A 13,948-nucleotide genomic window follows, 5' to 3' on the forward strand; every position below is an offset into this window, starting at 1 on the left:
TATTCCTGTAGTGTTTGTACTCTAGGATACTTTTTTTTTTGTTGCCATTTTTGCATAAGCATCTGAAATATCTTGATACATCTCAACACTTGTTATTATTTTAGCCCTCCAGTACATGTATCTCAGTATATATACTGTATTCCCAAATACTTTTCTTTAGGGAAATTCTAGTATTCGAGTAGTATATCTTTAGAGAAAATCTAGTATTCGAGTAGTATATCTTTAGAGAAAATCTAGTATTTTACCTCTGGACAACTAAGTTATGCTATTGGCACCTGCCGTAAATTACCGAGCAAGCAAGCGCCCACACAAACTTTGAAGATAATCCCCAAAAAGTTGGGGATGCGCACTTGTTAGGTTATCAGTTTGACATATATTTGTATTGTGCACTTTCTTTTTTTTTTTTTTTTCAATGTTACAAAATTTGGGGGGGGTGCTTGCGTGAAATGAGCAGATGCTCGGTATTTTACGGTATGTACAAGTTGAGCCTGACCTAAAGTTTGGATTTCCGAGTGCAGAAGCTTGGTGTGGGCAACTTGCTCAAGTGGGAACACATTCCAGCACCCATTGGATGCCGTTTTATTCAGGCAAGTTCACAAAACCTGCATTCACCATTGTACGAGATTAGCTATTACTTACTTTGTTTTTGGTCTCACCATGTTTATAAAGTGCACTGGGCACGAGTAAAGAGTGAATTTTTAGTTGGAAGTGAATTCGAAGCGAATACTATTGTTATATTGGCCGGATATTTCTGAATCAAATGTTGAATAGTTTCTCCAAGCCTTTCATTACTGCACCATGCTTAAATGAAAACCCAGCTGAATTTGTGAAGGCCTTTCCCAAGCTTACACTTGTTCTTATCTAAGCTGCATTAATTAATTTATTCCAACTTCTATAAACTTTTCCAGTGGCAGCCTCGAAAAAAGAGATTTACAGCGCGCGTCCCTGGTTTTCAGTGTATGTCAGTGTTGCCTTTCTGCGCTGTGGGTTTTCTCGTCAGTGCGCTGTGGCAGTTTGCTTAGGTGCAATTTCGTACACTGGTGGCGGCTAAATTAACGCGTTTCATTATTTCTTTTGTGTTCTATGGCGAATAATATTTCTTTAAGTTTCTAAGAAAGCATTGTACTATTTTTGGAAACAAAAACAAACAAATGAAAGCTATTTTTGTGAGTCGGTGCACGACAGAACAAATACAATTGGAATGTTTGTTTCATTTCATATTGATTTTTTACTATGCCATACACTCAGCCGTGTCACTCTACAAAAGTCTTAACTGTAAAAAATATTTGACCACATAGGATAGCCGATATTCGTGGGTATTTCCCACTCACAACACGAAATTTAACGAGTCTCATCAATCGAACAACATATTGTACGTACCCCACAGTGCAGCGTTATCCGAACAGGATTTATTTGAGCAAGATCTCAAATAACACAGCATGTCCCATATACAGTGTCTACAAGTCACTTCAGGATGAGTGGACGGAATCCAACGTTTCTTTGGGCACGTTTTGAAGACAGCCGCTTTTTTGTATAACTCTGAAGCAAATGAACGAACATGTCTATTCCATCCCCATACCCCGGACGCTATCAGCTACTTTTAGCGAAGACCGGGAACATAGCCGGGGGAAGAATTTTCGGAGATTATCTCGATGGAAATAATTCTCGAAGGACGTAAAACGGCTCGCGTCGCAGGCTGCTTGACGTTCGCTTTCTTTGTTTGTTTCCTGCGAAGGCCAAGCAGGCCTTCGCAGGAAACTGTTATTCCCTAGTTCTCACGTTGTAAGATAACACACAAAGGGTAAGCATCCTGAACAAGCAAAATAAAGTAAAAACTTCCAAGAAAAGCCAGCAAACTCCAAATGCACAATGCAGGTGGGGAGTCGCACTGACCGGGTTTCCACAGCTCAGGCAGGTGGGAGAATTTTCTGGCTGATAGGGGTCTCCCCAGTCGCAAGATGGCGGCGGCCAGGCAGCTACTTTCGCAAAGGTCTATACACCAACTCAACACTTACGTTATGCCGCGATGGTGGTGCTTCGGGTGCACTTCCGGTCTGGGGATGTGGGCAGAAGTTGCCATGTGGAACAAGCATTCCTCTCTTGTCTGTTGTGTTGGAGACCAAACTAAAACCTGCCTTTTCGTTAAAACGCTGGAACTGGGGCCGTACCAAAATAGCCGGGAAAGGAGTGAAGATCAGTTTTCATGTATTTTCTGCCTGCTTGGTTCGTTCGAGAATGTAGATAGGTGCCATGAAAAGCGAAAACTAGACACCGTCGGGCCACAATTGCTTATTGCGTGTGCAGGAAGTACTTTGGGCTGAATTCTCGGATACTGGTCAGACTTGTGTTTTTTTCCAACATGAACGCGGGAAAACCATCAAGTTGTCCGGACCACCCACGGACCTCATTTAGTGAATCTTCCCACTCAAGTGGCTGTCTCATCGTTCAAACTGTCGTCCGCTCGTCCCTACGACAGCAACCAGTAGACCAAGCGTTGCGATAAGTAAGCGCAGGCCTTGTAAATTTCACTCGGGCAACTAAAGTAGTAAGACACTGTTAGGAAGATGTAGAAGCAACAATCCCAACGCGAAAAAGGGCACGGAAACTCACACCAACGCCAACATCACATTTCAATAGTTTGTTGATGCGGGATGCGGGGGTTCTTGTCTTGCCCACACCCCATCGCGCATGCTTGGCACCAGTGGCGGGCCGCTGGGAGCGCTCCGGTTTCTTTGTAAACACGAGTTGCTGTATATTTAGGGACTGCAGCCTCAAAATGTTTAATGTCTACATTGGGATGGCAAGTCAACAACGAGTTTGACATAAAATTAAACCTATAGATCCCCAGCTATACCTAATCCAGGGGATTTACAGGTTTCCTTGCTATATGCGAGTATCCTTTCTTCAATCGTGAATTTGAAAAGACAAAACTCCCTTATTATGAATGCCGATCGTCACGGCATCTCTGCTCAACATATACCCTATTCACTCGCACAATGAACGCACTCGCGTAATGAACGCACCCCCCAAGTCGGAACTCAAAATTTCGACTTTTTTTTCACTCGCGTAATAAACGCACCCCCAACTCGGACGTCAAAATTTTGACCCCACTCCCCCCACGCACGCGAAATGAACGCACTTTTCTATCCTGGTGCAGCGAGGTCGCGAAATCCATGGGCAGCGTGGGCGAATATAACGCCTTGCAAAACGCGTTAAAAAAATTCGCAAAGATCCAACGGAAGCAAAAAAAAAACATGGAGGAGCTTTTTTTTTTTTTGAACAGCGCAGTCTGGACTTTGGGTTCGCGCTCCGCCGCGCGCAAGGAGGTAAGAAAGAGAAGCACTCTAAGCGAACGAAACAGCTTGCGAAAAGCGGCAAAAAGAAAAAAAAAAAAAAAAACACGGAACTAAAAGAAAACAAAAACAAAGAGCTTTTTTCTTCTTTCTTTTTGCACAGCACAGTTTGGTTACGGGGGGTCGCGCGCCGCGCGCAAGGAGGTAAAAAAGAGGAGCGGAGAAGCCCTCTAAGCAAAGAAAACAGCTTGCGAAAGACGGCAAAAAAAAAAAAAAAAAACAATTTAGGGAACTGAGAAAAAAACAAAAGAAAAAGAGGAGCTTTTTCTTCTTTTTTTTTTTGCACAGCGCAGTTTGGTTACCCGGGGCCGTGCGTCGCGTGCAAGGAGATAAGATAAGCGGAGAGCCCTCGCCTAAGCAAACAAAACAGCTTGCAAAAGATGGCAAAAAAACAAAACAAAAAAACTTAAGGATCTAAAAAAAAAAAAAAAAGGAAAACAGTTTTTTTTTTTTTTTTTTTTTGCACAGCTCAGTTTGGTTACAGGGGTCCGGCGCCGCGCGCAAAGAGATAAGTTACATCGATTTTTCAGGATAAAAGGTCCGTTTATTATGCGAGTAAATACGGACGCAAAATTTTACTTGGCCTAATGAACGCCCCCCCCCCCCCCCCAACTTTGCATTGATTTTTCGGGAAAAAAAGTGTGTTCATTCTGCGAGTAAATACGGTACTCTCGCATAATAGCCAGTTTACTTTTCAAAATTTTGTGCATTGTAGATATGAACATTTACAGTTTCCATTTTTTTTTAAACACACCAGGCATGTGTGTGCATCATCCCGGTTTTAAAGTGTCATTTTCCCATATGCGACCGCAATATAAGTGTTGATTGTGGCGGGTTAGCACCATTGAGCACGCTTCTTACCGTGAACTGGTTCACTGCGGAGAAGCAACATTTGCAGAAGCAAGCTCCGAGATGTGTTGCTTCTCCGCAGTGCAGCAATACTCGATAAAAAGTGCGCTCCACTCTTCGAAAGGTACAAGAATAGCAGTTCATCTCGAAGCAATTCTAAATTCTAAAAAATAGTATGCCTGTAAAGAAGCATGCACATCACTTTTTTGCTGTCACCAAAACATGCCAAAATAACCAGTCACTCACAGTGTGTCTTCATCAGATCTATTTTCTCGTCTATTGCTTGTCAAAAACACTCAACACGCTCAAACAGAGTGAATAAAGTAATCAGCACGCACACACATAACAGAAAAACAACTGTCCAAAAAGGAAAACACTTGCTGTGGCTCTTTTTCCAGGATCCACACTTGGCCGCAGCAGAAGAGGACATCACCTTTGTCTTCCGAAATACAACCTCAAAGTCCTAATAGTGAAGGAACAAGCTGCACAAGGCAGCTCATTCTGTCGCTCATCCAGCATACCGACGCACACAGCAAACGTGCAATATGTTGAGTTACTAGTTAGTGTATAGAATTTTCATCAGTGGCAGCGAACCATTTTAGAACCATTAAAAAGGAATAAACACGAGAGAAACTTTGGTCGATAGCTTTTCTGTAACTTTTTCCAGAGAGAGAAAAAGAAGTATTTGTCCGAGGTAGAGCATTTTTGCATGTTTCCTCAAGATAAAACGTACCGGGGAAGAACATGCAGGGAGCAAAGGAACGCCGTTATCCCACGCAGATTTTGGTGACGTCCTGCCCAGTGTTCCTTTTAAATCGTCTAAGTGTCTGGGCATTGAACGTTCTTGCAATAGGAGCGTAAAGCCCGTGCTTCATGCGCTGTCGTCACGAGCGCACATATCCTGAGTGCAGTTCCCTGTGAATTTCTCTTTCCAAAGAAATTTGAGCAGCGTTCAATTGGAACATGGGGCTGAGGCACGGCTCCATCTTGACAAGGCGACTGGTTATGCTGCCAGTTCCATCAAATGACATCCTTCTTGCATGTGATGAAGTGTAGCGAGCTGGAGACGACTTCAGACATGGCATCTGTGTCTTCCTGCCTGTTTGCAAGGTCTTTCTGGAAATGAAAACAAAACAAAAAAACTAGATGATATGCTTAGCTATAGAACAGGAACTGTTATTGAATTCTCCTCGAGACACTAATCTAAAGCCGATACTGCTGGTGTTTATAACATTTAAATTGTACAGGCAAGCCTTCGTTTAATATAGGTGTTCCTCGAATTTTCTTCTCCTAGTCCTTGTTGCAGGAAAGAGTTCTCGGTGAAGTCAACCCTTACGGAATCATTCTATAGTCTGTTACAACCTAAGAGCGAAGGGCGAGGGTAAGGAGGGCCGGGGAGGAGGAGCAGACTGAACGCTAAAGGGAGAAGGAGGTTTCCCCCTTTCTTCTCCAGCGTTCCGTCTGTGTCCTCCTCCCCAACCCGTCTTACCCTCGCCCTTCGTTCTTAGGTTGCAACGGACTATAGTCAAGTTCACATTTATCTTATAAGGTGTGCTTATAGAGCTCAGAGGCCGAGCTTAAAACACTGTCAGGAAAAAAAGCAGCTACTTCCATCTTTAGCACATGCAGCAAGCACTGGTAATTTTACCCACAACAGTCCAGGCTTCTGTCATGCAGACATTGGTAACAAATTAATTTTCGAAGCTGTCACTTTATGTTGTCGTAAGCAGTCATGAGGAAATCTTTGTACACTCAAATGGAATGTGTGAGCCAACGTTATACTCCAACGTCGAGCATAGCAAACCCGGCGTGGCACAGTGCACACAGACACTGATTGGTCCCAGATATCGAGTTCCTGCTCACTGGCCAATGAAAGGCACGCATTCTAAAACGCACATGTGTGATCCAGCCCTCGGAAGAGACGGCACGCGGTGACAAGTGGCGCATCCCACCTGAATGCCACCGAAGAGCACCAGCTCCCCGCGCCCCAGCACGAGGGAGTAGAGGATGACCTCCTCCACCATGGAGGTGGCGCCCCCTCCACCGTGGGGCTGCAGGGGCAGCCAGGCCGCCCGGGCCTCTCGGGCCGCCTGCCGCACGTCCAGCACATACAGCCGCATGGGGCACGCCGCCGTGGCTGGGCGCCGTCGCAGCGGGGCGGGCACCTCGCGCTGGACGCTGCAAACGGGGTTGGCGAGGGAAAAAAGAGCAGGCATTGAGAACTTTAGAATATGACACAGGAAGAGAATGACGAGGAGTTTCTTCCGAATGCTCAAACTTCCAACATGCGCTCGACACCTTCCGCCATGCTTTGGCTGCACCTGCAAGCCCCAAGCTTGCGAGATGCAGAAATGTCGTCGAGGGTAAGAAGCTTGCGCCAGAGGAGGGACAACTGAAATACCTCCCTGCAGTTTTGATCCTGTCAGAAAAGAACAAGAAGATAGCCTAGGCCGGTAGGACAAAGATCCAGGGTGGCAGGATACGTTTTACCGAGAGACTTTTCACCTTTTTCCAGGGTCTCAGGAAAATGCTGACTGCCGCTCTGAGGCATTCGGCAGGTTCTTCTTCGAACGAGTTGGTACTTGCATTTGATGGGGAATGGCAGAGGTTTAGTTTAGATTGTAAGGAAACTTTTAACGTCTAACCGAAATGCCAATTACACGGTTGTTGCGCTGCAATAAGCCTGTCGGACCATGGACCCTGGCCAAGACTCGAGTCGATCCTGCAGACTAGGGATTCATAGGCCTGCACTTCCTCTGGGAGCCACCTAGGCCGCACAGTTCGTTGATTCTCGAGTGAATACAGAGTATGTTGAACAACAGGCAGTCTAATAATTCAGATTACCAGCATAAAAATAGCCTGCCCCATTGTGCTTTGAGTTTGACCTCTTTCAATATGGAACTGCATCCCCACTGAAGCTAACTTCGATCTAGCCTCGAAAGGCGTGCCACGGTCAAAGAGAATTTGCTTAGTTGGCCAGCTGCCAAACACTGCTGCAAGCTCAGCTGGCCACACGACGCAATTGTGAATGAAAAAAAAAAACAACAAAGAAAAGAAGAGCCAGCTGTTGGAGCTTCGAAAAAATAATGAAGAAAAAACCTATACAAAAAAAAAGGACATGATGACAGTGACATGGCGTCACATGCCTGGAGCGCCGAGACTGGAGTTGCTGTTTGCTACATTCCTCACAGAAAGGAATTCTGCATGTGACGGCTCAATCGACAGATAGAAATACAACTGCAAATTTTTCTAAAGGAACTTAAGTACACCAATGAGGCAGTTCCTGGCATCTGCAGTAAAGCTCATCAGCTTTGAGCCAAAACACTGGTTGCCCCAGAGGTGCAACAGGCAGATACATCGAGTTCTTCATGTAGACAGAACACTGACACGACGCAGGCTCGAGAACAGACGTTGGGGGGGCTACTCACTCTCCTGCCCTGAGAGCCTTGAGTCGCTGCTCCATCCGATCCAGGAGCTCGAGCTGCCGCTGCCGGTTCTGTCGCGCGTTGGGCTTGACCGAGGGGCGCGAGCCCGCCTCTTCCCTTGACAGGGCGGTCTTCTTGGGCAGCCGACTGGGACCGCCCTCGCTCCCTTCCTCGTCCTCCTCGCCGCTCGAACTGCCGGCGGCGGATGTACCTGAAGAGCAAGGGCGTGGTTGCGGTATGTTTCCCGCAGGTCCTAATCTAACGTTGGGTTTCTTTCATTAAAGTTGTGGCACTACGACACCAGCTCTACAATAATGTGAGAATAACAGCCTGAAATTACTACTATGGTAGCCACTGAGAGAATGAGAAGTGCGGGACACGCCTTTTTAACGCCCGGCCTCAACCGTGCGCTTCTTGCCTTTTGTCGTGTCGAGAGGGAAGCTTGCGCTGGAGGCGGAAAAACTGAAGCTCCTCCCTGACGTTTTAACCTTGTCAACGACTCTAGTGCCGGAACGACTTTGATGAAAAAAAAACAATGGAGAATGCAATATATATACATGTCCAGACTGTGCTTCTCTAATTTTGTCATCCGCGGAGCCATCCACTGTGCTTCCGAGGTTAGCCGACGTAAAAAAACGACAGTCAGTAACGAACACTGGCTTATATGCGAACGAACGGGGAAAATGGTGGCAAAGGTTCGCCGGCATGGCCACAGATGGCTTGGCACAAGTGGAACGGCATTGCGTGAAAATCCCCTAGTGACGACTTCCGCGAAATATACGGCATCTAGCGGCTAGAACAGAAAGCCGCGGCAACAGGTTCGCTCGCCACGTTCCTAAACCGGAACGAATATTCATGGACCCTGGTGGTCCAACGACGGAGCCGTGAAAGTAGGTTAAAAAATGCGCGACGAAAATCGCCGATAAAAACGAGAGGGCGGGACTTGTTTCTGCAGTCCCGGCGGTCCATCGAATTTACCTGCCCGAGCTGCATCGGAGGGGCAAGCACCGGACGAGGATGGCCCCGACGATGAAAGGGAACTAGGGGAGGAGCCCTCCAGGGGCCTCTTGAGCACGCCTCTCGTCCCATTCACGCACGTCTCTCGCTGCTGCGGCTGCTGGTGGCTGGAGCTCGGTCGAGACCTTCAAACAATCGGCAGGTCAGATATCGCCTGGTCACGGTCTAAGACGCAAGCAGGCAGTGACTTCGACAATTGCCGATTTTTTCCAGTTCAGTACTACCATATGCAGTGCGCTTCATTAGGCTTTACGAATTTATTTTATAAGAGCTGCGCAAGCTCCACAATGCAATCTATGCAGGCGGGTTACACAGCCAGGGGGACATAATGTGGGAGGCAAATTGTCAAAATAAGTCGACTAAGTAACTAAAATTTGTTAATTAACTTTTAAATAGCAAATATAAACACAGTTTCCACTAGAAACTTGCTTCACGCTCTGAAAGTCACTAAATCAGTAATTTTAGAAAGACTGAGCACGTGAGATGTGCAGTGGTGCGCCAAAGTTACCGCTCGTGCAAGTCTGATATATTCTGCCCAGGTTGGGGGCTACCCGAGATGGCGACAGTGTGCCATCGCGTTCTCCCGTCGTAAGTGGTTGGAGTTTCAAGTCACGGATCCCTACCCCAACCAGATCTCTATCCGGATCTAAGTCCCACGTACATTGCCGTCGACCACGCACAAACGCAAAACGTGCGAACAGGCCTTTACGCCGCACCCCTACCAGAGACAAATATCCATGGAAGATATAAATGAAATCATTTCTCGGGGCTCTTACTCACCAACCTCCTTACCATACGCAATGACCCCGACTGCAAGAAAAATCCTCCGGTCTCCTAATCCCAAGACCCCCCAGAGGAGAGGCGACCAAGGCCGCACCTGGACTGAGCGTCGGGTCGGGGTGGCACCCAGGTACGTGATGGGGGTCGCACGCGCAGCATCCCTGCAGGGTGCAGACCCGAGGGCGTGGCATACGCCCTCTGCGCCTTGCTCAGCACCACCACACGGTCGCCCACCTGGAAGCACAAGGACCCAATTTGATGCACTTTACTGGCGGCTTTTGGCGGTACTAGAGCCACCAAATGTGCCACGCATATTTCGCCTCTTCTGACGATTTTTTTTTTTTTTTGGTGTCGGTAACTACGGGGCACAAAAAGCATGAAAACCGATACGACGGCACGAATGCGTTCTGATGGGCGGAGGCACGTTGGGCTGTTCTTCGTTTGTAATTTGCAGGTAGCTCCCCAAATGGTGCTCGGTACTCAAAAAAGGTCCATTCGAAAATGTGACTTCCGGAGTTTTAGATGCAGTGTTGGGAAGCTCAGGCAACATCGTTTTGCTCTGCTGCGGACTGTTGACATTTCTGGAGGACGGAAAAGCGTTTCGTGCAATTTTGGATAAAGCTTTATATAACAGACAATTATGATTTTAAACGCTAAGATTGGGTAACGCCGAGTAGGTTTGACCAGAGGAAAATTGCCAACTTCGCCAGACGGAAGAGGGGGGTGGGGGGGTTATGTTCCTAGTTTTCTTGTACCCGATTCCCCGAAGGTCATTCTGGTGATGCAGTCGAGACCTGTTGTATCACACTCGAGTATTTCGAATTATTGCTTATATCAAACAGTCTAAACATCCCCCTGAAAATCACATGTAATAGTATAGGACCGTTGTCTTTTTGTATCAAACTCCCATGGCGGGGACACTCGATATAGCGAACGAAGCCCAGCCGCTCATTGCTTTTCCAGCGATCCGAATTGCGACCATGGCAAGCACATAGCTTGTGTTGGCTGCAAGGCTGGCAGACCGCCAAGCCAGCATACACGCGCAGCGAAAGAGCAGTTGTAAAAAAAGAGAAACAATGAACCGTAAAAAATTTTAAAAAGCGGAGTTGCCTGTGGCCTTTCCCTGAACACTGCTGATGCTGCGCGGCTCTCTAGCCTCAAAATAAAATAAGCAAAAAAAAGTCTTCGGCAAGTCCAGTGTGTGGACAACGGTTGTGCAATTGCACTTTGAATGCCTTAACTTTGTTTACCTTTTCCTTTTGCCATTATTGCTCTTCCGTTTTTTTGCCTTTTTTTTTTTTTTTTTGCTGCCTGAATTTAGTGAGCTTTTTTTTTTTGTAGCCTTTTTAACTTTTTTATATGGATCAAGAGATTTTTTTTATGCATGTTGCTTTTACATTTTCTTATTTTTTTAATATTATTTTCGTGTTTTGTCATTTATGCTGTGTAGAGGTCCCGGCCAGGCACACGTGTAAGTGTGGCGGTGTTTGCAGTCTTCACCAACTACGTTCTACTGTATTTAGCAGCTCTTGGATGCTCTATTTGGTAAGCTCCCATTTGTCGCGACCCTTGGTATTAGCAGAGAGGGCAGAAAATTTCAACTCAAGCTTAATTTAACATATTTTGTATATCAAATTATTGATATATCAAACTATTTTATGATCCCCTTTGAATTCAATATATCCGGGCTCAACTGTATTCCACACCGTTTGGTGTGATAGTTATGAAATTGCAGAGGGGAAGCAAATTGGTTTAAAAGGGCAAAGGGAGGAACCATACTTTTGGTTTTTCATGCAAAAGCATTAACTGACCCATGAAGCAAAGTTGGTGTTGTCTGTAACCATCTGTAGCAGCGAAATGGCAGCTAAATTAGTAAATTCCCATTGGCTGCGACACGTCATGTGGCTCCATAGCAATGGCGTTATCGTTGTTAAGGAGCCAGCAGAACTTTTGGTGACGCAGCGGAAGGGGGGCACACGGGTATGCATTGTCAACCGGTACTTTAAGGTCGTCCTAGACGTCGTCCTCTAGGCATCATGCTTGAGGTCGTCCTAGACAACGTCCTCTAGGCGTCATTCTCGACGTCGTCCTAGAGGTCGTCCTCTAGGGGGCGTTTCTGGTGTCATCCTAGACCTCGTCCTTAAGGTTGTCCTCGAGGTCGTCCTCAGCATTGTCTTAAACTTTGTTATGTGTACATTTCACTCATGGGACTATAATGCTTTCGCATTCCTAGACGTAAGCAGTCTTAAGTGTCATACTGTAAATCTTAATTTCTAGGCTAGGTGGTGCAAGCTACTGCCCATTATAAAGGGTAGAGCCGTTAGCATCTATCCATTCATTCATGGCTGGAGTGTCATCACCCCGAAGCGCAGCTTATTCAGGGGCCCTGGGCAGGACATGCGACATGAGTGCAGCTCCACAGACATAAGAGCAGCTATTTTTTTCCGCTATAGACATTCAACTCGATCTCCGAAGCCACTGTTTGGCGCGCCTACAAAATGGCTGTGGAGGAGCTGCAGTTATGTCAGTGTCCTGTCCAGAGCCACTGAATAAGTTGTGCTTCGCTTCGGAGTGACGACACTCTAGCCATCTTGATGCTTAAATTCACTGTTGCCAGTTATATAAAGCTTTATCTCAAATTGCACAAAACTCTTCTTCATCCTCCAGAAATGTCAAGTCTGTGACAGAGCAAAGCGACATCGCCTGAGCTTCCTAACACTGCATCTAAAACTCCAGAAGTCGCGTTTTCGAATGAACCTTTTTTGAGTAACGAGCACCGTCCGGGGAGTAGCCTGCAAATTATAAACGAAGGGTAGCCAACGTGTTTCTGCCCATCAGAATACATTGGCATTGTGCCATTGTATCAGTTTTCACTGCTTTTCGTGCCTCATAGTACCGACACTCAAAAAAGAATCGTAAAAAAGAAAGACGAAACATGCGCAAATATAGGTGCTGGCAACGTCGGTTGTGCAGGACGGTTCCCTCTACAAATGGTGACAGCGGGAAACAAGGCCATGGGAGAGGGTGTGTACATGCACAGAAGCATACTAAAAACAGGTCCGTCGTAACGATCGCAAATCGCACCTGCTCTGTGCCAAGCACCAGAAACTGCGTCGTAAACGAGAAAATCCGGGACCGGAGTGCAAATACTTAGAGCGTAGAACATATGCCATTTCTATTTTCAGATCAGATTGGGTCACCCTAAGAAAATGGTGTTTTTCGGAGGTACGCTGGTTATAAATGGGGTTCCACGTTTTCGGTAAACACCAATGAGCCCCGAAAGTTACCTAACTCCCGAGACGTTTCATCAAAATTGGGAACCGAAAAACCTTAAATCGGAGCTCTGCTTGTATAAGAAAAAACCCAAGCTTGTGGAAAGAAAAAAAATTACAGGAGGACACTTAATACTGCTTACGTGTAGGAAGGCAAAAGCATTCCTACACACAGTGCATTCCTACAAGCAGCGTGCACCGCTGTCCTCTGCAGAGGCCGGGCGGCATGACATGGCTGAAAGCAGAGCGTACAGCACGTGATACCGTAGTGCACAGGGAAAGGGAGCGGGAATTTCCCGCTCCCCCTCTGGCCACGCCTTGCACGTAACCTGAAAGGGGGAGAGAGTGGCGGCTGTGTGCGCACCACCCTATTCCTTTTATTGGTGCACGGGCCGCAGCGTCAAAAGAGGGCTTCTCTGTAGGTGGCGTTCCTTGGAACTATGATTCGTCGCAGCCAATGGGACTTTTGCTATTTCGCTGCTACAGATGGTTACAGACAACGCCGGCTTTGCTCCATGGGACAGTTAATGCTTTCGCATTAAAAATTTTATCTAGAGTTTCATTTTGTGTTGACTCGGAGCTGAATCCCCACCGAACTGTCCGCGAGACTCCTTCTTTATCGGGAACCATATCTCTTATCTCCTTTTCTTCTCTTATCACCACTAGGACATTTTCAGGGTATTGCGGACATGCGCATGTTCACTGAAGGTTGAGGAATCCCAACCTCGATGTTTCTGAGGTTTGTTTTTATTTTTTCGAATTCGGGATTTTTCAAAGCATAAAATGTTTCTTAACAAAAACCCCCAATCCCAAAACTTTTTCCGTTCATCTGTTTGTGCTTATCCCGCTAAATTTAGCGGGGAAATTTACGCCACTGACCTATTCACCAGTTCAGTTTGCCTGCTATATTGGTAAAATTGATGTCACACGGCCGATGTCATCGGACCTATACCTATACATGGTGAAATAGATGTAACATGACTCGACGTCACAAAACCCATACTTCAATTCAGCTTCAAAGCTAAATTTAGCGAGTAAATTAATGTCACGTGATCGACATCATCTGACCTACTATACACCAATTCAGTTTTCCCGCTAAATGTGGCGGTGAAATGGATGCAACACGACCCAACGTCACAAAAACCCTACATCAATTCAGTTTCTCCGCTAAATTTAACGGGAAAATTGATGTCAAGTGACTCGATGTCACCTGTCCTATTATGCCAATTTAGCTTCCTCCAAAATGCAGCAG

The 13,948-nt window shown here is 46.3% G+C and overlaps 2 protein-coding genes across 6 annotated transcripts in view; one reads left to right on the forward strand and one right to left on the reverse strand.

Moving 5' to 3' along the window:
- LOC8031331 (DNA repair and recombination protein RAD54B) overlaps positions 1-4,839 on the forward strand; it is a 71,600-nt gene extending 66,761 nt beyond the window's left edge. For all 5 annotated transcript variants that reach the window (XM_040217932.2, XM_042290872.1, XM_042290869.1 and 2 more), the window contains 2 exons: positions 519-587; positions 4,601-4,839. In XM_040217932.2, coding sequence (XP_040073866.1) covers positions 519-587; positions 4,601-4,669 — 138 coding nt within the window. In that variant the 3' untranslated portion in view covers positions 4,670-4,839. The remainder of the gene's footprint in view (positions 1-518; positions 588-4,600) is intronic.
- Positions 4,448-13,948, reverse strand: part of LOC8031330 (F-box only protein 42) — a 28,056-nt gene continuing 18,555 nt past the window's right edge. The window contains exons 8-12 of the mRNA XM_029974048.4: positions 9,522-9,658; positions 8,606-8,769; positions 7,631-7,838; positions 6,155-6,380; positions 4,448-5,318 (exon numbers count right to left, since the gene is read on the reverse strand). Coding sequence (XP_029829908.1) covers positions 5,223-5,318; positions 6,155-6,380; positions 7,631-7,838; positions 8,606-8,769; positions 9,522-9,658 — 831 coding nt within the window. The 3' untranslated portion in view covers positions 4,448-5,222. The remainder of the gene's footprint in view (positions 5,319-6,154; positions 6,381-7,630; positions 7,839-8,605; positions 8,770-9,521; positions 9,659-13,948) is intronic.

This window comes from Ixodes scapularis, unplaced genomic scaffold (assembly GCF_016920785.2).
Source record: "Ixodes scapularis isolate PalLabHiFi unplaced genomic scaffold, ASM1692078v2 PGA_scaffold1__304_contigs__length_218370807, whole genome shotgun sequence".
NCBI lineage: Eukaryota > Metazoa > Arthropoda > Arachnida > Ixodida > Ixodidae > Ixodes > Ixodes scapularis.